This window comes from Hesperophylax consimilis, chromosome 28 (assembly GCF_061612785.1).
Source record: "Hesperophylax consimilis isolate HC1 chromosome 28, BYU_Hcon_1.0, whole genome shotgun sequence".
NCBI lineage: Eukaryota > Metazoa > Arthropoda > Insecta > Trichoptera > Limnephilidae > Hesperophylax > Hesperophylax consimilis.
The window spans coordinates 6844500-6868873 of NC_142863.1; the positions used below are offsets into that span (position 1 = coordinate 6844500).

The 24374-nt window shown below is 33.3% G+C and overlaps 1 protein-coding gene and 1 long non-coding RNA gene across 2 annotated transcripts in view; both read left to right on the plus strand.

Moving 5' to 3' along the window:
- Positions 1 to 24374, plus strand: part of LOC149410098 (oxysterol-binding protein-related protein 6-like) — a 134216-nt gene that overhangs the window by 67790 nt on the left and 42052 nt on the right. The window contains exon 3 of the mRNA XM_089648594.1: positions 23401 to 23587. Within this exon, the coding sequence (XP_089504720.1) occupies positions 23401 to 23587 (187 nt within the window). The remainder of the gene's footprint in view (positions 1 to 23400; positions 23588 to 24374) is intronic.
- Positions 3180 to 5619, plus strand: LOC149410100 (uncharacterized). Its single transcript, XR_016305048.1, has 3 exons — positions 3180 to 3443; positions 4713 to 4798; positions 5124 to 5619. It is a non-coding gene; the product is annotated as an uncharacterized LOC149410100 (long non-coding RNA).

Below are 24374 nucleotides of genomic sequence, written 5' to 3' on the forward strand. Positions count from 1 at the left end.
GTTTTTATTTATTTCGTAAATAATTTTATAAGAAAGCAAAAAAGTAAATCAAGTGAAACTGTCACAGATAATCTAAGCTATAATACTGTATTTTTTTAAAGTTGTTTTCTTTATGCGTTCATACATTTCTATTGAAAAATATGTTTTTTAGTAGTTTACATTTATATTTTTTATTGAGTAAGTAATTTATTTTTTTATTTGTGTTTTACTCAAGCGAAACGATAGGAAAACCTTCAATTTATCTAAAGCATATTTTTTGGTATTTATAATGTACAACAATTCGTTATACTTATTCTTATTAATGAAAATAGTGATTTGGCATTAAGCTTCGCCTTAAAGAAAACGTCATTTGCATCGATCCCTATATTTAGAGGATAGCTAGTTGTGTGTTGAAGACAGATTAAATAAGCCTGTTTTACTCTCACAAAGAGAGAAACTGGAAATGTGCGAGCTATCTGTCATCGTCATTAATCATCGTCTTCAGGATTCCTCGTTTCCAAATAATAATATAATATTTACGATGAATTTGCTGCAGTGATTCTTCACGTTTCTGGAAAGGTGCCAACATTTTTTTGATACTATAAAACTCTTAAAACTCCACTGAGGAATTAAACCGATAGAAGTGTTATGTGGGCGTGTCCGTGTGCCATTTAAGTAAGCTCAATTTTCCATTACTTTTTTATGAAATTGATCAAATTAAAAAAAAAATATTGAATATCACTTTTGTTTTCGGTAAGGAATGCGAAACTTAGAAGCGGAAATTAACCCACTCTCGTCTAGAATCGATCCGATTGAGCTGAAACTCGACAGATAGACTCGTTGTCGGCGACAATGCATTCTTTTGCAACTTTTGGGTCGCAATCACGCTCGCGGACATATACGCATTTCTCTGAAATCTGATGATATTAGGTATTGCAGTTAATATACGACATAAATTATGGTCCTACCCGAATAGTATGTGTATAGGTAGATTGCTAGAAAGGTTTAATCCTCATTCAAATCAAAGTTTTTTTGTTTGTTTTAAAAGACATTTCAAAATTTTATGTATTACAGTAAAAAAACTAGAATTTTTTAGATAAAATAATAGATAATAAATTTCACTGGCGATTTCTTACAAATCTGTATAGATACAGTGGTACATACTCTCTCGTCGCACAGTGGTCTGAAAATCGCCTTCAATAGACTTAGAGACTTGAATTTTCAAGGGTATTTTTTTACATACTTCGTATTGTGGCGCAAATTGCGTTTTTTTTTTAAAATCATCAATTTGAAAAAACAACTTTTTTTTATTGGTGCCCTTTTTCACCCATTTAAAGTACGCTCTAGCGTGTTTAAATCGCACTTTATGGAACGCGCGTTTTTTAAAGTTACCATGGCAACATCAACAAATCAACAAAATGTGAAGTCTAAATGTCAACTTTTAACTATAAATCTGACAGGATTTATAGTTAAAATAATAAAATAACAAGATAATATCACAATATCTTGGTGTCATGGAAATGAAAAACACAAATTAATGTTTGTGTTTTTCATTTCCATGACAACAAGATATTGTGATGTCACATCACGAATTCATTAATAGTTCTTATTTCCAAATTTTTAATAATAATATCAATATTTATGTTTTCAAAGTGTACCAATAAAAAAAATAGCGTAAAGTATTCGTGGATAACTGGTCTTTAAAACACTTGCTTTATTTCGAGCACTCGGCTACGCCGTAGTGCTCGAAAAATCGCGCGTGTTTTAAAGACCTGTTTATCCACTTATACTTTAATATACTATTTTATGTTGATGATTCATTTTAATGCTTAAATGCTTTTAGGCTTGCAGTGTAAATAAAATATTGTAAACTAGACAAAGCATACTCATACGAAGTATGTCAAAAAATACAAATAAATAGTAGTATATCTGTGTGTAAGGATAGAATGGCCAACCTTATGATTCCAGAGATAGCCTCATTTTTAATGTCAGTGCCATACAATTTTTTCTTAAAAAAATGATAACTCCTTCATTTGTACACGCAATTGCTTCGTACGAAATTTTATAGCATAGTAATGATCAGCAGAATACATTTCTAGCCAAAAAAATACCCTTGAAAATTCAAGTGTCTATGTCTATGAAAGGCGATTTTCAGCCCACTGTGCGCCGTGTGTATGGAACAAATCTGAATAGCCAGGCTCTAGCCCACCTTCCTCTTCTTCATCTCCTTTCGACTTCACAACATGCTCACATCTTATCTAACTGGGGATGCCATAGTCCACTGGCACATGTTTTTGTTTTTCTGAAGGTTCATATTAATGCAACGATCACACGAGGACAGTACAATACGAAATGTACCTATAACTTAATAATCCTTGCGTCACGCAAAATAATATTACAAAATCTGATTAGGTTTATGCCCTGGAAAGACTGGAACATAAATACTAGTATTAAACGTAATTAAAACCCATACAGCCATCTAATTAGTGGATATTACTGACGTTCTGCATTTGCGTACTTCGGCACGGCATTACAATTATTATTATTGCTTCACATAAGTAATAACTACTTGGAAATAAATTATATTCTTACATCGCATGGTAAAGTTAAGATTTATTTTATTTATTAACTTTCAAAAATACAGTTTTTACTATTAAGTCCCGTTAAACTGATTGACATCAGTTTGTCAACGGGTTATTTTAACAATTACTTTTTAAATACATATACAATTATAACAAGTACATAAAATGGTTCCATGATAACTCAACACAGTGACAATTCAACACACTTTTAAAAAGTGATATAAAGTCATTAGAAACGATGAAATTTTTTTTTTTTAACCTAACCTACATAACCCAGTTAAGGCGACACAATACCCTGATAACGGGGATTTGCCCCGACGCTCACATTTTAATTATTTCTGATGAGCTTATTACTAAATTCTTAAATGTTTCTAGAGGGATTCGAAGGGATGCAAGTTATTTATATTTAAGATTAATAAAAACAGGACCTTACAATTAAATATATTATGTAAAACGATAAGTACATTTTATTAAATGTAAAATGTTGTAAGATAAGCGGCAAGTACCAGATTTTATTTTTCTAGACGATGAATTAGTAACTTCCCGACGACTCCCTCACAAAAGATTAGAGATTTTATTAATGTATTCATAAGAATTAATTAAAATAAAAACACTCGCGAAAATCCAATTTCTGGCCAGATACACGAAAAACGACCGCCAGTACTTCAAAACTCTCTATTGTGCGTAGTATATTTGTGTGCGGGTTGACAAGGAGTTACTACGTATTGATTCAGACGCCGCGAAAGTTCCGGCCTGTAAGGTCGTGTCACCCGGCCGGTCGCTCCGGTCATTTCTTTTACGTATTTTTTTATTTAATCAAACAATTACTTTGCAATCTATTAGTGAAATTTTCTGTTTTTTATAATTTAACTTCTTCCTCAAGTGAGTAAAGGTTTTTTATATAAATAATAAATATAAATATAAATAATAACCAATACAAAAGAATACATTGTTAAATGCGTAAATGTGTAGGCACTTGAGAAAAAAGATGACACTAAAGTATTGACGTTATGTTATTATGTATCATTTCTAGCCCAAGTAGACTTTTTTACTATTAATCTTTTTTTTCACGCGACGCGGCTGTCTGTCCGGTTGTCACAACCAGCGGCACAGAATGTTATAGAGTGCCCCTTCACTAGAATCGTTTTCCTAGTTTTATTTATTTACGCCCTACTGGGCTTTTACATTAATTTCTAATTATACAGTCATGTTAGTTGTAACAATGGAATATCTAATAAATTATGGTAAAATAAAAGGAGTTTTTTTACTAAGGAGTGGTATTCTCTTATATTTCAATAAAGTGTTTGTGAAGAGTTCGTTTCATTACTAATACTCCAGGGCAATTACCGATTCGCGATCGTAATTATTCCGGTAGTCCCAATTTTTTTATATGTTTTATAAACTGGTCCCCTGATGTAAAATCTGAGTTTCCGACCTTGGCACACCTGTGCTCGCGCCGCCATTTTGAAAAAAACCGGCCGAAATCGCTCCAAAATCTAGTTTTTCCAAAATATCTCATTCCCAATGCAAATTTCGGCTAAATTAGCTAAACAATTAAAGTAGAACATAAAATTACTTACTACTTTTGTGTAAACAATTTTCTTCAATCTCTAATAGGTACCGAGGTAGAAAGTCGTAAAGGTGCGTATATTTTTGAAAAAAACAAGTTTTTTGCGCGACTAGCTTTTGTTTTTTGTAAATATCTCGTTTCCAGTACAATTTTGTGAAAAAATTATTGATACTAATTTTGTAGAGAATAAAATTTCATAAAATAAATAGGTATTTAATTTATGTGTTTTAACTCTAATATGTATCCAAGCTCTTATCCACCAAAACCAGTTAAATTACACAACAACAAATTTTTGAAATTCGAAAGTTTTTTTTCCATAAAACAAAAACTCTACATCGAAAGTTTTTCTCCATACAGACAATTAGACATATGTCACCTATAAAGTACCTAAAGTCATTCGAATATTAAAAAGAGTCATTAATCTTTTAAGTTTAGATTGTTAGATCATTTGTTGTAGATAGAATTGTGCAATTATCTCCCCAAGTTACTGCACTTACTTACGTTGAAATGATTTTCAAAGTTAAGGTAAAATTGAACCAATTTATAATAAATCTCTTGGCTAATATATACTTACGTTTCAGTTAAATATGGGAAAACAGAAGACAAAAGAAGTTTTATCCCGAACAAAATTACGGCACCAAGGAAAATGTTTAACGGAATGGAGAAGGTACTACATACACACATAAAAATAGATCTTTGGGATACGTTTTTTACAGAACATAATTGTACAATGTCAGCTTAAATAATTTTATATATGTAGATATATACATATATACGCAGTCGATAAACTTCTGAGCATATTGAATTTGGAATATAAGAAGTAAATTAATTTTGATTTCCGGTGACATATTTTTATTTTTACCGAAATGCATTTTTTACACCAAATAAGCTCAGGAATTGTTAGTGAAAGTTTGTCGGGCATGTCTTAATACATCTCTAAATAATTAGGGAATAGAGACAGTATAAATAATTAACAATATTTCTCATTTTAGGAAAAATTCCGCAAGACTTCATCCAGATAATATTGCAAATAATAAAGAAAATACGAGTATTGTGTTAAACACTATACCGACACTCAACATGGTAATTTTTTCACAATTTCTGTAAATATAAAGTAAATAATATTAATTTTATATGATTAAATAAGCGCTCTAAAAAAATTAACAAAAACTGACATTATTTTTCAGTACGGACCAGAGATGAATGAACCTGAAAAGTTTTCACTATTTGCTGGCTCTAGTTCTTATGACACTAACGTGCATGCCGTTTCCAGCCCCTTATAGCTAGGTCTGACGCAGGCATGACGATTGTTGTCAACTGATATGTTCTCACAACAATAATTGTTGAAGAAAAATAAAATTAAGGAATGAAATTTAAAACACTTTACCTCTGTTTCAATTTTTGGCCTGGTTTTGGTGGATTAGAGCTTGGATACGTATTAGAATTAAAACACATAAATTATATACCTATTTATTTTATAAAATTTTATTTTCTACAAAATTAGTATCAATAATTTTTACACAAAATTGTACTGGAAACGAGATATTTACAAAAAATCAAAGCTAGTCGCGCAAAAAACTTGTTTTTTTCAAAAATATACGCACCTTTACGACTTTCTACCTCGGTACCTATTAGAGATTGAAGAAAATTGTTTTCACAAAAGTTGTAGGTAATTTTATGTTTTACTTTAATTATCTAGCTAATTTAGCCAAAATTTGCATTGAGAATGAGATATTTTGGAAAAACTAGATTTTGGCGCGATTACAGCCGGTTTTTTTTAAATGGTGGCGCGAGCACAGGTGCGCCATGGTCGGAAATTCAGATTATACATCATGGGATCAGTTTATAAAACATATAAAAAAATTGGGACTACCGGAATAATTACGATCGCAACCCCCTTTTTGGCGCTATGTGTACTGGCCTATAATACGGAATCCCCAAATATATCGACAACATTCTCACATTTATAACCCAGATAACATGTAGGTACGTTTATCATCAACAAATCAATACAAAAACCGACCAATATCATATAACAACAAAGGCAAAGGCATATGGCAACAAAGAAAAAAAGAACAGGTATCCGCTAGTAAGCAGGGTGAAAAAAATCAAAGGCAGAATAAAGAACACAGAAAAAATGTGCAATTAATGCTTGCTTCTAGACTCAGCAATATACCACCTCTATCTATATTACAGCAGGTAATTTATACACTTGTATATACCCGTCTATACGTACTTATACGCTCGGGTGTATAATTCCAAAATTTGATTGAAAAGTGAATTAACATAATGTTTCTAATATTGTTTTTATTTAATCACGAAAATACTTAATATATCAATAATCCGATGCCGAAAGGACCGATTTCACCGGAGAAAAATTCTGAGCAAGTAATAACTGATTTAAACATATAATTTTATTATGAACGTATTGAAGTCGTAAAAAATTTTCAAATACATATTTCCCATACATATTGTTTTCAATTATATATCCGTAATAGAAATTTTAAACCGTTAAATATTTATGTTATAAACAGAAAGCCTACCTCAAACATTAACGAATTCTTAATGTATCATGAATCTATTTTAAATAACTGTACAGATGATACCCTTATCTTTGGTGATTTCAACATTGACATTCTTCAAAAAAATAATACATCTCTTAAATACATCAACACGCTAGACTCATACAACTGTTTCATATGTAACACATCCTATCCTACACGAGTAACAGATACCTCTACTTCTCTAATAGACCATATCATCTCAAACAGACAAAATATTTCCTCAACTACTGCAAATATAGATGCCTACCTAAGTGATCATAACATTTTGATATTAGATTACCAAAACAGCTTGAAACATCACACTAATAATAGAATACATTCTTTTTCAAACAACACCAAAACCGATAAAAACATGTTAAAAACATATGTAGAATCCCACAACTTTCCACACGAAACCACCAGTAATGCCAATGAAATCTGTAATAATTTTAATGAATACATCAAAACAGCAATAAAATCATCCCAACATAAATCTGAGTTACGCATAGGAGACCAACGGAGGGGTAATACTCCATGGTTTGATGCAAAATTAAATGCACTTATCAAACAGCGCAACAATGCGTTTAAAATCTGGAAAAAAAATCAGTAAAGTGATATATTCACAGCACTGAGAAATAAAACAAGAAATCAAGTTACCAACTATAGAAGATATGCTAAAACCAAATACTACACGACTATATTTAAAGAAAACCTTCGTAATCCGCGACAGACATGGAAAATAATAAATGCAATTCTAACAAATAGCTCGACACCCCAGAAAGATGAAATTGAATGTCTTCTCATTAAGAATGAAGAAATAACATGCCCAACACAGATAGCTTCAACTTTTAACAACTTCTTTATATCAGTTGGGGAAAACTTAGCAGCTACAATTGCATCATATCCAGATGATTCTATCACTATAAACACGGATCAAAAAGCAATCCAGTCCTTATACATGGCCAAAACAAATAAAACAGAAGTTCTCAGTATCATCTCTCAACTAAAGTCTAATGCATCTCCAGGTTTAGATGGAATTACACCAGTGTACCTGAACTTTTGCAAAGATATATTAGCTGACCACCTTGTTTTTCTTATTAATCAATCCCTGAATAGTGGAATCTTCCCAGATCAACTAAAGATAGCAAAAATAATTCCGATTTACAAAGATGATTGCAAAAAAATCCTTCTAATTACCGTCCTATATCCATCCTCTTTGTCGTCTCTAAAGTTTTTGAAAAGGTTATTAAGCTTAGGCTCACTAAATATCTCCTATCAAACAATTTACTCGCATCCCAACAGTATGGATTCAGAAACCAATCTAACACAAAATGTGCTGCCTTCGATTTTGTATACGCCCTCCAAAAGCATATAGACCAGGGTAAGCATGCTGCAGGCTTATTTATAGATTTAAAAAAGGCTTTCGATACGGTTGACCATGGGATACTACTAAAGAAGCTAGAACACCTAGGCATAGTAGGCACTCCCCTGAAATTACTGTGTAGCTACCTCTCTAACCGACACTGTCAGACCTTTGTTGGAAAGGGGACAAGCAGCATGGGAACGATAAAATGTGGCGTGCCTCAGGGCTCCGTACTTGGACCATTACTATTTTTAATATATATATAAATGATATTGCTAAATGGGGACTTAAGGGTACAATACAACTCTATGCAGATGATACAGTGATTCTTTATCACAATAATGATTTAAACGAACTTGAAAAGGAAATGGAAAGTGATGTAGCTTGCCTGGCAAACTGGCTGCGATTAAACAAACTTAGCCTAAAGATAAAAAAAACAAATTACATACTGTTTGCAAATAAAAAAATGTATGTCTTAATATAAGTCTTGATAATAACCGCCTTGAAAGGGCTGATGTTACAAAATATCTTGGCCTTTTCATTGATTCACAACTCACATGGAATCACCAATTTAAACATGTTCTATCCAAAATTACTCATATAACTGGTGTTTTATATAGACTTCGCGGGTTACTTCCTCCCTCTCTATTAAAATCGATTTACCATGCTATGATTCACTCACATCTAATATATCTCGCCGGAATCTGGGGATTTGCTACAAAAAAAAATGATTTCAGAAGTCCAAGTCGTCCAAAATAGAGCCCTGCGAAATATTTTCAGTTTACCTTGGGACACACATGTCAAAGACATCTACAGAAACACCCAAATACTTCATTTTAATACCATTCCCACTTTTGAAATAACGAAAACTATATTAAAAGTAATTCAACACTCGGCACATTCCAACACTACACTCTATTACAATTACGACGTACACCAACACAACACAAGAAATCACAACAAACTACATATACCAAAAATCAAATCAACAAAATATGGACTAAGATCCCTGGAATACATAGCTCACACAAAATATAATCAACTACCCAACGAGATCAAATGTGCAAGTCAATGTAAAAAGACCCAAACTAACATGCTCAAACTTCATCTTATTAATGACTATCTGAAATAATAATGTTGTGTATGTCCCATCATATGTCCATTTAATACATACAGCTATATGTTTCATGTAATGCGTATCATTCCCGCAATGAGTTTATTAACTCCTGGGAGTACAATGCTTTATATAATATACTATATTCTGTATTGTATACTTTTAATAAAAAAAATTAAAAAAAAAAAAAAAATTGACGTAAATAAAGTAAAAGTTTTGTTTACACAGGAAGAGAAGAAACCCGTTATTCTGGAAGGAAGGAAAATAGAAGACATATTTTTTCTTTAACTGTATTAAATAGAATTTCGCAGCACGACTCTTTTTATGATTGTAATTATCTAACTTAGAGATAGTTGAGCGTATACTTCGAGATGACAAGTTCTGGGAAGAAAAAATGCTTATTAAATTAACTAATTTTTAAATGGATTGCATTCTTGTCGAGCTTATCGATCCTGGAGTCACAAGGTCTATGAATGTTCGTGATCCTCCACATATCTTAGATATTGTATGTAAAGAACGTCAATTTGGAAATCGTCGTTTAGATTTCGACGAAATGCTATTTATTGAATAATTATTTTAGTTTTTTATATAAAATTATTTTTACTATTTCTAACTTATATTATAATAAATGATGGCCTTTATACAAAAAAAGTTGCATCTTATGCTTTTTACATTACATAAATAATTATTTGTTTTATGTAACTTTTTGTAAACGATAATAATAAATATTGAAAATGACTGATATTTTATTTATCTTGTCAATATATTCAGATATAATTATGATCAGATATTATGAAAATGATTCGTGATTGAATACCGTATTGCTTTGACATCTGTCAATGAAGAACACGTCGGTTACGAGTCATAAGTTACTGCCTACCGTCTAGCAGTATGGTTACAGAAATCTGATAAGAATCATAAAATCATGAGCTCCTTCTGCAATAGGTAACGTTTCTATCGAAATTTGCCTAAAACATGCACATTCAACTTAATATTACTATTCACATAGTTTGAAAGACGCCCATTATTAAGCATTTCATGTTCAAACCTTACTCATGGGTACCATCTAGTGGATTTCATCGCTGCTCTGACTTCGAACAGTTCGTGGTGTCGGGTGTTCCCCATTGCAACGTACTTCATTCCTCTGAACCCCGAAATATTATAATATTTAATTCGAGCGGAGCGCGTGTGAAACTAATTTGCTCCGCCCACTTAAATCGCGTTCACGCCCATAACTGATATTTTTTTAGGATCTTATTTCGTCTTAATAAAGTTTTTGTTTCATCACTTTCCATGACTTTATATAACTTTTTAAAGATGTGATGAATTATCATTGTGATGATTTATCCGGTTACCACATAAAATATACACATAATTACATTAGTACAACAAAATTCTTTCACATAACCATTTTTTAACATACATTTCCTTCTGTGAGTCAATTCACAGCTTTAGAGGGCGAAACAGCTGTCACACGTAATAATAATTACCCAGCAGAACTTGTTTATAAATAAACTGTTTTTATAAATTGAATGATAATATTATTGAGTATTTAAATTAGTAGATCATTGTAGAAGTGTATTATATATTTGTACAGCGCCCTTGAGGTGATTTTGCACAAAAACGGCGCTATATAAATCATCCAAATATTATTAATATTATTGGTAACTTGTTGTAAATTATTGGAACGAGGTATTCTAGAGTTATTTGACCGTACTTATTCAGGTATCTGGGAATTACAAGTCCATCGTTTGCAATTAGTCTGGTATTATGAACATGTGTCCCTATTTTATTATGTTCAGATTGAGATGTATGCTGACTCGAAATTTTAAGCCACAATAAAGCACGAACAGATAATAAATTTACATAATTGTACAGTAATGACTTTGGTACGTCATTTCTTTGTTCGTATTTAGTTTAGTTTAATAATAATTTTACCAAAGAGTATTGTACATTTTGGACTGAAAGAAGATTTGTTTTTGTTGAATGTCCCCAGAATAGATTCAGACTTTTCGTTTAAAAGTCAAATAAATAGGACTGTAAGCACCGGTTTTTTTCACCTAAGGCAACTCAAGTCTGTCCGAAGAAACCTTCCTACAGAAGCAACAAAACTACTTATCAACTCTTACGTAGTCTCACGTCTCGATTACTGCAACGGCATTTATGCCAGCCTTCCAAAATATCAAATTGACAAACTTCAATCAGTGTTTAATGCAGCAGCACGGCTCATGACCGGGGTTTCAAAATATTCGCACATTTGAACACCTTCGTAACCTTTACTGGCTCAAGTGCCCTAAAAGAATCCAGTACAAACTGTGCTGGATGGTGTTTAAATCCATCAATGAAATGGCCCCACCCTACATCTCTGAACTATGCGTCCCGGAAAACACTGGTCTGAGGCAGTCAACTCTTAGATCAGCAACATCAGCAGCTGTAGGCAGACTGATAGAACCTAAGCGCAAGCCAAGTACTATGTTTGGTGATCGCGCTTTCGGAGTATCTGGGCCGAAGGCTTGGAATAAACTCCCTCCGGAACTAAGATCCATAACAAGTCCAACAGAATTCAGGTCTAATCTAAAAACTTACCTTTTTAAGCTGTCATACCCTTAAATTAAATATACCATTCCTGAGAGAAAGTCCAGTTATATTCAATTTTCCAATTATGTCCTAAATCCTGTATCTAAATTTCGCTAATAAACAATTATATAATGTTAATTAAGTGTTAATCTCAAGTGACCTACCAGGTAAGTATTTTACTGTATATTATCTCCATATAAATAGTTAAGTAATAACATAGATCACTGTAGAAATGTATTATAAGTTTGTACAGCGCCCTTGAGGTGATTTTGCACAAAAACGGCGCTATACAAGTCATCCAATTATTATTATTATGAAGTTATTCCATATCTTATTAGGGATTCCGCCAATGACAGGTATACTATTCTAAGGGTATTTGGTGGAACAAAAAACTTCAATCTAAAAAGTATGCTCACTAGAGCTCTAAACCGTGTGCAGACTATAAAATTATAAGTTTTTTTTTAACCTGCTTTTCGACTACCACACTAGTCAGTAACATGCCCGTGTTATGATAGTCGAAATTTGTGTAATACCTGTTAATTGTTAAATATTCTGTTTTGTGAAATACGAATATAACCAAAGACGGGTTGTTATTACTTCTAGATCAACATCATTTAGTGTTAGACATTATTATTACAAAATAGCTGACGTGTATCCGGCGTTTTTGGGTGTTATCCTTAGGAGATAGACATATATCATCCAGGACTTTTTTGTAGGCCTTTTTAAGATACATAATTTCGTAGTACATTATTTTGATGTATCTCATAAGGTTAAGCCAGCGTTAGCAATGTAAGTGCTACCCTTTTCTGTGACAATTTTATGTACCCACCAGAAAGAGGAGACAAAGTGCTACCTTCTCTGTGGAAATTTTATGTACCCTCCTGAAATACGAGACAAAGTGCTACCTTTTCTATGACAATTTTATGTAGCCACCAGAAATAGAAGACAAAGTGTTACCTTTTCTATGACAATTTTATGTAGCCACCAGAAAGAGGAGACAAAGTGGTACCTTTTTCTGTGACAATTTTATGTACCCACCAGAAATACGAGACAAAGTGCTACCTTTTCTATGACAATTTTATGTACCCACCAGAAAGAGGAGACAAAGTGGTACCTTTTTCTGTGACAATTTTATGTACCCACCAGAAATAGGAGACAAAGTGCTAATTTTTTCTGTGACAATTTTAAAACAAGCTTATCACCCATAGACTGCATAATTTTGGTAATAGATTTGGGAATGTTGTAGCATGTTTAAAATTCCGTATTAGTGATGGAAAGAAATCTTCGTAATTGTTTTTCCGAATCGTACGAGTTAACCTCTCCGTAATGAATATTCATCTTTTCCTATGTTTCTTTATTTTTTATAAATATTCTTATACTTTTATATTTGTTTATAATTTACACTGTTTAATTTACTTTAATCTTATTTATCATTTTAAAGAAGTGAGTTTTGTAACTGTATTTATTTTCAAAATCAGTACCATATACTTGTTACAATGTACAAAAAATACCTAGTTAACACAACTGGATTACTTACATTTTTAGTTATTTCATGTAAAATACCACAGGGGCGTAAATATATAAATAACGAAGAAATCTATATTTGATTTCTTAGTTGTAAATTGCACACGTATCGCAAACTGTTGATTCCCTAAATTAAAATAAACAACTCTACCTGTTGAAAGAATGGAAATATAGATTTGAAAAAGGAATATTTTACATTTGAATTAAGTAAAAAAATTAATAATAATAACGAAAATACACTTAATTTAATGATGTTTTTATTGTTTTGATTGGATATTTTGATCTCAAATCCAAAATGAACTTAAGTGGTATGTAAAAGGTCGCGCAGCCGTTCGCCTTGACCGCTCGGCTACGGAGGACGTCAATAATGATTAAATACAAATAATTATTACTATTATAAAGCTATTATAAGTGCCATTTAAAAAAAAGAATATTCTAGAAAATGCTTAGGTAGGTGTACGACTGCACTAAAGTGGTTATATTGCGCATAACTTATAAGAAATATAAACATTTGATTTGTGTTGCTCCATTATGCCTTAATATATTGCTCTGTGCACAGGTAGGCAGTAGGTACTATTCGAATGACTTCATCGTGTTATTTTTACGACGGCAACACTAAAACTTCCCTAACAATGGGGTTGTGTTCATTTTCACAATGTGGAATGGAGAAATAATATTACATTCTTCACCACCCATGCGCTTTATTTTATTACACCTACGGATTATTTACCACATAACGTATTTCTAACATCTCATTTTACGTAACACACGTCTCATTTTATCACATGGCTTATTTTACCACTCGTGAGCCTCATTTCACCAAATGTACGCCTCATTTTACCACATATATGCCTCATTTTACCACACATGCGTCTCATTTTACCAACCATGCGCTTTATTTTATTACACCTACGGATTATTTACCACATAACGTATTTCTAACATCTCATTTTACGTAACACACGTCTCATTTTATCACATGGCTTATTTTACCACTCGTGAGCCTCATTTCACCAAATGTACGCCTCATTTTACCACATATATGCCTCATTTTACCACACATGCGTCTCATTTTACCAACCATGCGCTTTATTTTATTACACCTACGGATTATTTACCACATAACGTATTTCTAACATCTCATTTTACGTAACACACGTCTCATTTTATCACATGGCTTATTTTACCACTCGTGAGCCTCATTTCACCAAATGTACGCCTCATTTTACCACATATATGCCTCATTTTACCACACATGCGTCTCATTTTACCAAACATACGTCTCATTTTACCAACCATGCGCTTTATTTTATTACACCTACTGATTATTTACCACATAACGTATTTCTAACATCTCATTTTACGTAACACACGTCTCATTTTATCACATGGCTTATTTTACCACTCGTGAGCCTCATTTCACCAAATGTACGCCTCATTTTACCACATATATGCCTCATTTTACCACACATGCGTCTCATTTTACCAAACATACGTCTCATTTTACCAACCATGCGCTTTATTTTATTACACCTACTGATTATTTACCACTTAACATATTTTTAACATACTAACATCTCATTTTATGTAACAGACGTCTCATTTTATGTAACAGACGTCTCATTTTATCACATGGCTTATTTTACCACTCGTGTGCCTCATTTCACCACACGTAGGCCTCATTTTACCACACAAGCCTCATTTTACCTTTTTATTTTTTAGAATTTCCCAGTTCGTCATAAAACTTTGAACACTATTCCGAAAATCTAAACTCGCAGGAAACATCAAATCCAATTATAAAAGGTATTTCTGGAATCTCCAGATATAATTTAGTGGGCAAGTCAGGACATTTGAACATCAGTTTACCGAAGGGTTTAGCTATTTTGATGAGTCTGCCTAATACCCTACCGTAATGTAACACCGTAGGGTAGGTGCCTACCCTTAATCTGACATTAAGTTACATCAATGTACTACACAGTACATTGGCCGTTATTTAGTCGAATGTCTTTGCCCTTGCCCTTTGGGAACCCAACTGTATTTACACGACAACGAATTACAAGACATGACACAGATTTGTTATTATATTATATACTACAGGGTTTTCCAATAAGAGGTGTTATTTTGATATTTAATCGTAAAAGATCAATGGTTTCGTTGCTTGTGTGGCACGTAGCGCCTTTTTGTTGAAAGTAAACATTGTCCATTTCAATACCATCCAATTCCGGCCATAAAAAATCATTAATCATCTCTCGATAGCGCAATCCATTCACCGTAACTGTTGCTCCAGCCTCATTTTCGAAAAAGTAAGGTCCAATGACTCCGCCGGACCATAAACCGCACCAAACAGTCACACGTTGAGGATAGAGAGGCTTTCCAACAATAACTCATGGGTTTACCGAGCCCCAGATGCGACAATTTTTCTTGTTGACGAAGCCACCGAGGTGGAAATGGGCCTCATTACTCAAGATGATTTGCATTTGATTCACTCAACTGAATTTTAATAATTTCAATGCGTTGTTGAAGCGTGTATCGTTCCATTTTTATTAATGGCGTGGTTTTTACTTGTCAAATGTCAAAAAAATGACAGCTTCAAAAGTAACATCTACCGAAATAGCGTGCTATTCAAAATAACACCTTTTATTGGAAAACCTGTACATGCGCATTTAATTGCAAAGCGGAAATAAAACCAATATTTTTTCAAAGTGGACGTAGACCAAAACGTCATTACCCTTGATGTTTTTCAAAAACAAGTTGCAAGTTGAAAATGGCTTCCAATGTGCAATGTTTTGCTTCAATATATTAATTCTGACTAGAAAAGGAACGTAGACTCTATTTATATACCTCAATAAACAATTTAACGAAATATAAAATTATGAATATCAAATAAGTAATTTCTCAGTCTATTATTAGTATTACGTAAAGTGTGTTATTTGTGTTAGGTATATTGTGTCATTCACGGAACTCTTGAATGTTGATGATTTTGTTGGCAATTTTTTCCTCGCTGACATGTACCCCAAGCAAGCCGATATCGACCCCTGGGGGTCCATATAGACCACTTTGGGAACCTCTGATTTAGACTTAGGAAAGTCAATAGGTATCCCATATAAATAAAAATCTGAAATGTTTATCGGAAAAAATTATTTAAACAAAGAAAAAATCTTAAAATACTGTACGGTGCAGAGAGCCTACTTCCAATAAAAGGTCTCCTCTGGTATATTACTATTATGGACAATGCGGGAGAAAGCTTGTACAAAAAACCACTGGTACACGGGCACAACACAAGATTTACAGAAGGAAACGGGCTAAAAACTCCTCGAATTTTAAATAAGTATGGAGGCCGTACTCTTGAATACTTGGTACCTGTGATCTTCAACAAACTAAATAAAAACTTACAAATTGTGAATAATGAGAGACCCTGCCCTAAAATCATAAAGCTGTGGTTAATAAATGATCAATCCATGTACCTTTGAACACCTTAATGTAAATTCCCAAACTCTTTGTTTTTAGTGAGGTGCATTAGATATATTATGTATTTACAATTACTCTGCAATAAAATAAAATCTGTGAAATGTACCTACTTAGAAATAAGACTTACTCATGTACACATAATCATACAATGTTATAGATATAGACTTAAGATATTTTGATTCGGTGGATCCTGCAGACAAGCTGGCATGTGACAGCTTTGTTGGTCTACCTATTTTGTTAAATAAAAAAAAGTCACTATCTAAGTTACAAAAAAATTATTCGGAACTTTGTGATCAATCAAAAATATGGGAAAAATTAGTTACAAGATAAAATTGTTAATTCTGAATTTGAAATATGAGATCGATAAAAATAATTAGGTACCAATAGTCGAGTGGTTGAGTCGAGACGTTGTACCGGTAAGACAGATCCTTGTGTTCGATTCCCTGTTGAGACCGTTACTTTTTATTTTTCTGTGTCTTGTTCTGTTTTTGATTTATTACTATTATCTTATTTTTCAATGATATATTATGCAACTTTTCATTGTTTTGTTATATGGTCGGTGGGACCAAACCTACAGCCAAACATTCATTAACCCTACCCACACAATTTGTTATTTCATTTTCGCATAGCGTCAGGGCAGTAGTTTTTTTTGACACTGTGAGGACAAACTTGTGAATTATTTACTATTACGCTGCGTATAAACAGGACAAAAAAGCGAGAGCATGAAGCCACCTAAAACGACACACTGCTACTTGCGGTTGCTTCGTTCCTTTCCCATAATTCGTGGATCGGTCTAACGCATTTGTTGTCCTGTTTATACGCACCCTTATGATCGTTTATAACCAAATTTTCTAGTGTTTCGAGAGTGCGGAACATTTTCTCTGCTTTTTTAGCTTTTTTCTGCCGCAGTATATCGCAATGCTTCGTATCCACTGAATATGTAATACACACTAGAAATGTATTCCATGTAGATTTGAATGGAAAAAAATGTCACCACTGCCTTAATACCCTTTGATTCGCTTTAACCCCCCGGTCTAATCTGCTCACTTTTGGGAACAGTTCATAAAAATCGTTGTGTTTCGTCTTGTGTAATAGCGATAAATAGAAAGAAAACATACCACTCTTTCTATTCAAATATAAAAGTTAACCATACAAAAATTAAAACGTTCACATCTATGAAACCAAAATTTTCAACTGCAATTGAAAAACAAATTAAATTATTAAAGTTTGTGATATTTTTATTTATTATTTCTTACATGAACCGACAAAAATAACAATGTAACAACGGTCTAATAAAATATGTGCGTGTGTTTTTATTTTTTCCGTAATCAGTAATGTAGTTTTTTGCGTATTTCATCACCTTTCAAAAACAGTTTTTAGTTAACTTAACTTTGGTATTATTTGTCTAAACGGCGCTACAATACCTAACATAACGTAAGCCGTTCATAACGTAAGTGCTTGTTTATGCTTCGCATTCGCAACACCACGAATAGTTAGGGATTGAAAATCCGGATTTTTGGATGTCGTGTAACTCAAAATCCGGATTTCCGGATTAGATCAGGTTTTTTCGAAAAGTTTTATTTCTTCCAAAAAATATCTTTTTATTTATTTATTTATTCATCTTCGGGAAATCGACAGCTTACATTACATTTTATGTATATTATTTACTTTCAGACGAATCAATATTTTTTTACATTCTTTCTCTTTATTACATTTCATTTTATTATTGAAGTTTATTTTATTAATGTATCTCTAAATATTATAAAACATAGTCTGTCTGTTTGTGCGCTTAGTTCCTCTAAACTACGCAACGTATTTTGATAGGGTTTTCACCATCATTTAGAGATTTTTTTCCGGAAGGTTAATATATAGTTGCGCGTGAGGTTTTAAAATTGAATAGCCTTATAATGTGTACCCTTCACCCCCCCTTTGCCCCTTGTCCCCTTTCCTTGACCCGGGCCAAAAGAGGACAAGGGGCAAAGGGGGGGGGGGGGGGGGGTTATGTTATGTTAACTTCAATTTTAAAACCTCACGCGCATATATATATTATAAATGCATATTATATTTATAGAAAATAAAGAAAAGTCGATGTTTTTTAATCAAGTCGTAAAAAATATATATTTCGGGCACTTACATTGCTAACACTTAGCCAGCTTATAAGATACATCAACATAATGTACTACGGAATAGTACATCTTAAAAAGGCCTACAGAAAAGTCCCCGGTGGTATATTGTAGGTATCTCGTAAGGATAACCCCCGGCAACGCGAGTACACGTCAGCTAGTGTTTAATATTTTTCTAGCTTAAGTCTTAAGCACTACGAAGATATGCAAAATCACGTGTGTTTGGTTTGCAAATTTGATCGCTAAGATATATTTAAGATGCTTTAATTAAATACTACGGAGTAGAACACATCTTGGCTTTGGCATTTGAAATAATGTGTCAGGCCCATAAAACTGTTTTTGAGTTCAAGATCTCCTACTTACGGACTCATTTTCGGTTTTGGTTTTATTGAATATTAAGTTCCTTAGAAAATTATCGTAAAACATTTTCGTATCAAATATTTGTGCCTGAAATTCGCAAAAAAAAACAAAACTTTTTAGCGATTTTTTTTTTTTGCGTAAATTAACACAATCGGCTGGTGTTAAGCGGGAATTTAAACCTTATCGCCTTCTATACAGGGTGTATCGGCACGTACCCGACAAACTTTAACGAGCTATTCCTTAGCATATTTGGAGTAAAAAATCTTATGTGCACTTTGCTGTCCGGTAACGTTTTTTTTAAATAAAAAATTTATTATTCATATTTTCACCACATGTCACCACTGTTTTATCCTTTGTCAAAGTTTGAAAACCCATCTGGCAAATATTTTATTCGAATTCCGTTGAATAATGCACGTGTGTACCTATATTGGCGCACTTTTACAATCACAACGAAATGGCACGGCACAATTCGTCTCATTTTTAACTATTATTATTTAGTGTGTGCGATAGAGCGAAGGCGCTTTTTGACATACTTGCTTATAACAGCTGTTGAACACGAAACGCAATGCCAATGACAGTGATGTAGTGTGGAAATTTTAATTTTTTTTGTTTTTAATTGAAAAAAAATGTTACCGGACAGCAAAGTGCCCATAACATTTTTTACTCCAAATGTGCTAAGGAATAGCTGGTTAAAGTTTGTCGGGTTAGTGCCGATACACCCTGTATAAGGTGTGTTATTGTTAGCGGTCCGATTCCAAAAGTTACACGACGTGGTGCATCGTCTTTACAATAAGCACACTTTTTGTTATAAATCTTTTATTTTGTATCCATATCTTTAAAATATGTCTAAATATTAGTATTAATTGTACGCCCATTTCTTAAGACAGTGCTTTGCAAGTTTCCAAGAACTTATCTGTATAATTTTGGCAAAATAATTTTGTCAGAAATTCACTTTATATAGGTATATTATATGTATATTTTTAATAAATTTCCAAATCCGGATAATTCGGATTTCACATTATGAATCTTTTTTTTTTCAACGAATTTTTCGCAATCCGAATAATTCGGATTACAATCTCTAGGTAAAGATTTAGCTAAACTTCCAATGGGCCTGTAAGATTGATGAATACACTACCCATCATAGTTTATTCCACAATCTGCGAGGGAATCAATCATACACGTCTAATCCCGACCGCTCAAGTAGGTGCAGTACTTTGCGCTGAGGTTAGACCTTTGTTACTCTAAGGCAGTGTCTGCCAAACTTTTTTACTTCACGACACACCGGTGAATGGAATTTGTTCCGCGGCCCATCAAATTAAAATGCCTTCAAAAACTAAATTTACTTTATAAACATGAATAATTAAAATCGTAGTATAGGTAACAAAATTTTGCAATCTGTACTGTTTAGTATGGTTGTAAACGGAAGTGGCGTCCTCTGTTATTTTCAAAAAGAACCGTTATCAGCCTGTTTTATCCGCTAGTATTTCTTTATTTTATCTACATATATGTATATAGGTGGTAATGATTGTGTACAAGACAGTTATAAAGTCTGTACAATTTGATTGGCTGTAGGTTTCGGCAATTTAGAGTTCAAATTCCATCCGGTGAACAGTGGAGGGGGGACAACGTAAATACTGAGGCAGTTCCTTGGCGGCGGTCATTTCCTCGTCTGGTGGCTCCGGGTGAAGAGATGGATGTCTATTTAGATTGGCACGTAATTCTCTTTACTAATTACGTATGGCATATTATTTGATAGAGTTAATTTATATAAATGTCTTTTATGTGTTGGCGACACGGTATCTAAAGATTTCGGAGTCTGGGTTTTTACGTAGCTATGAATTACGTAGATGCAATTAATTTTTGGAAAGAATTCTGTCAAAACGCGAATCTAAATTAGATAAACATACACATAACTCCTCATATACCATATTTTCATTTCCACGGGTTAATTATATGAAATTCCCTCGATAGAAAAAAATCGCAAAGTAAGCTCCGAAAATTATTAAAAACACGTTTTGTGCTGTTATTTAATATGTTATATGCATGAAATAATTCACAGTGTATCTTTAAATGCAACTAGAGCATTTGTCGAGAGATTTTTGCTCTATTTCAAACGAGTCTTGTTTTATTAAATATTTTCACCTTTTTCGCAAAATTATTATCGTTTTTTAATATTAACATTTGTATTTACATATCTCCCTTTCAAATCATCTTTGATTGTAATGATATTTTCGTTTTCTACGCTGCATATATACCAGCGTCACTACATCCCTGTGTTGCGTCGACAACTATGTACGAAAGTGACAAATGTTTATTTGAATATGTAGATGTTGAAGAGTTATATAAAATGAACAGTTTTGAGGTTTTATCCTTCGCGGCACAACTGAGACTTCTTGCGGCACACATTTTGAGGCTTCATCCTTCGCGGCATACCTGAGATTTCTTGCGGCACACAGTTTGGCGACGCTGCTATAAAGGTTGAGCTTATTTTCGGACCTCTCGTATCATTCCTTGTTTCGTCTACTGGGGTGAAGTGTTACAACTTTTAGATGTTTTGGCGATGTGCAGGGTGTAACAAGACGTACCGTCAGACTTTAACCAGCAATTCTCGACTCAATTTAACGGCACACAGTTTGGCGACGCTGCTATAAAGGTTGAGCTTATTTTCGGACCTCTCGTATCATTCCTTGTTTCGTCTACTGGGGTGAAGTGTTACAACTTTTAGATGTTTTGGCGATGTGCAGGGTGTAACAAGACGTACCGTCAGACTTTAACCAGCAATTCTCGACTTTATTTGGGGTACTTAATTAATTAATATACATGGCATTTGAGTCTCCGGTGACATTTTTGGATACATCTATTTGAATTTAGATTTCGTTATCGTAAATGAGTGAATGCGAATCTTGGAAGTGGAAATTTGCCCACTTCCCGACATTTTGGTGGCAATCACGCATGCACACACGGACTACTTAATCGGGATTTGGCTCAGTTGTTCGGCGGTTGAATCTGAGAGGAAGGTTTAATCCTCAGTCAAACCATAAAAAAAATGATACATTTTTAAATACATCTAAATATTTATTTATTCATTCATTCATTTACTTAACGCCCAGAGGGCTTTTACATGTAGGTGGTACAATTTTAATGACAGTTTTGAAACATGATAAAGAAATATTAAAAATAAAAGAACATAAATTAAAAAATACAGCGATTTGAATGGCTTACAAAAATATAACTTCCATTTAGGAATAGTCTTTAAATAAGTCTTTTACGTAATCCACAAAATTCGCAAAAGTTAATATTAAATATATCGACATCACCTAAGTATTGGTTTCCCATAGTGTGAAACCGTTGTATTGGGGAGTTCGCAATGTAATTGCGCTTATGTGTGTTGCAGTGGAATAGTGTATTTTGTCGTGTTGTTATTGTAGGTACATATTCGTAAGTTTACTAGTTGCAGAAGTTCGCAACAGTCGAATTTAGAGTTTAGAATCTTGAATAAAAAAGTTAAGTCGTTTATTTTACGCCTGTTTGCCAATGTGTGTATTTTTAGAGTGTTTAATAAAAAATGATATTGTAAGTCTTCTAGTGGTATATTTAATTTAAAATTTATAAAACGTAGAATTTTTTTTTGTATTCGCTCAATGTTATTAATGTGAATTTTGTAAGAGGGAGACCAAACTACTGAGTTGTATTCAATTATGCTTCTAACTAGAGATATGTATAACAGTTTAATGGCTTGTATGGAGTTAAAGTTTTTAGTTGTTCTTAATACGAAGCCTAGTGTTTTCATGCCTTTGTTTACAATTTGGTGGATATGATTGTGCAAAACTAAGTTTTTCATCCAGAATAATTCCGTGACTCTTTCTAAAGCTGTATTGTTAATGGAATATTCAAATAAAACATTGATTTTTATTTTACTTTTTTATTTTTTTTATTAACTGAGCTCACTTCGGGCAGCAACACATTTCTATTGGTTTATCTGTTAAGTGCATAGATAATAGAAACAAGGGAAGATATGGCGTGGAAGCGTGCCAACAGTCGGACTATCAAATCGGGCATTTGTACATGGGATTTTGGGTGAACGATGTTGTTGATAGTGGTTTACTTCTTGTTTGTATTATCTGTATGTACCGTTCAGTGTTTGCTGCGTTGTTCTGACGAATAAGTAGATTAATTTGTGATTTGTAATGTGACCAGGAGACGCCGCGGCCAGCAACAAGAAGCACCGCGGCGTGCGCATCGGCGGCACCAAGGGGGGCTCCGACTCGGACGCCTCGGGGGACACCAACAGCCTGTCGGCCGAGAGCGGCCAGGAGCCGCGCCCCGCCAGGAGGGCCCCCGCGCCCGCCCCTGTGGCGCAGCACCGCAAGCACAGGAACAACAGGTATAATACTGAATCGCGGTATTGTAGAGACAATACCGCGCATTCATCACAATGACATCAAAAATATTACAGGTCACAAAACCACATTCGGACAAAAGAAATTATATTTATTTTGCGACTAAACTCCACAACATCCTTCTCCCTGATATGAAGGGAATAGATAATTTGTGATAGATAGATAAAAATGATTACAAATCAAGAATAAAAATCTGGCTGAAAGAGATTATTGAAAACAACTCTGAAAAAAACATTAAAAACGACATAGAAAACAAATAAAACAGAAAAGAATAACTTTAGTTCGCCTCAGCACAGGTCACCCTAACTCTAGTGAGGAGGGCTAAGAAATACAATTTACTATACATATTTTGTATTTACAATGTTTAAATAGACGCTATAATAAAAAAAATTAAACATAACATTACTCTCTTCAAATACAAATTCTTCACATTCTGGTCTTTTGACATTCCAGTATTTTGAAATCCATATTCATGACATTCTGGTCTTTTGACATTCCAGTATCTTGAAATCCAAATTCTACAATTTCTGGTCTTTTGACATTCCAGTATCTTGAAATCCATATTCTTCACATTCTGGTCTTTTGACATTCCAGTATTTTGAAATCCATATTCATGACATTCTGGTCTTTTGACATTCCAGTATCTTGAAATCCAAATTCTACAATTTCTGGTCTTTTGACATTCCAGTATCTTGAAATCCATATTCTTCACATTCTGGTCTTTTGACATTCCAGTATTTTGAAATCCATATTCATGACATTCTGGTCTTT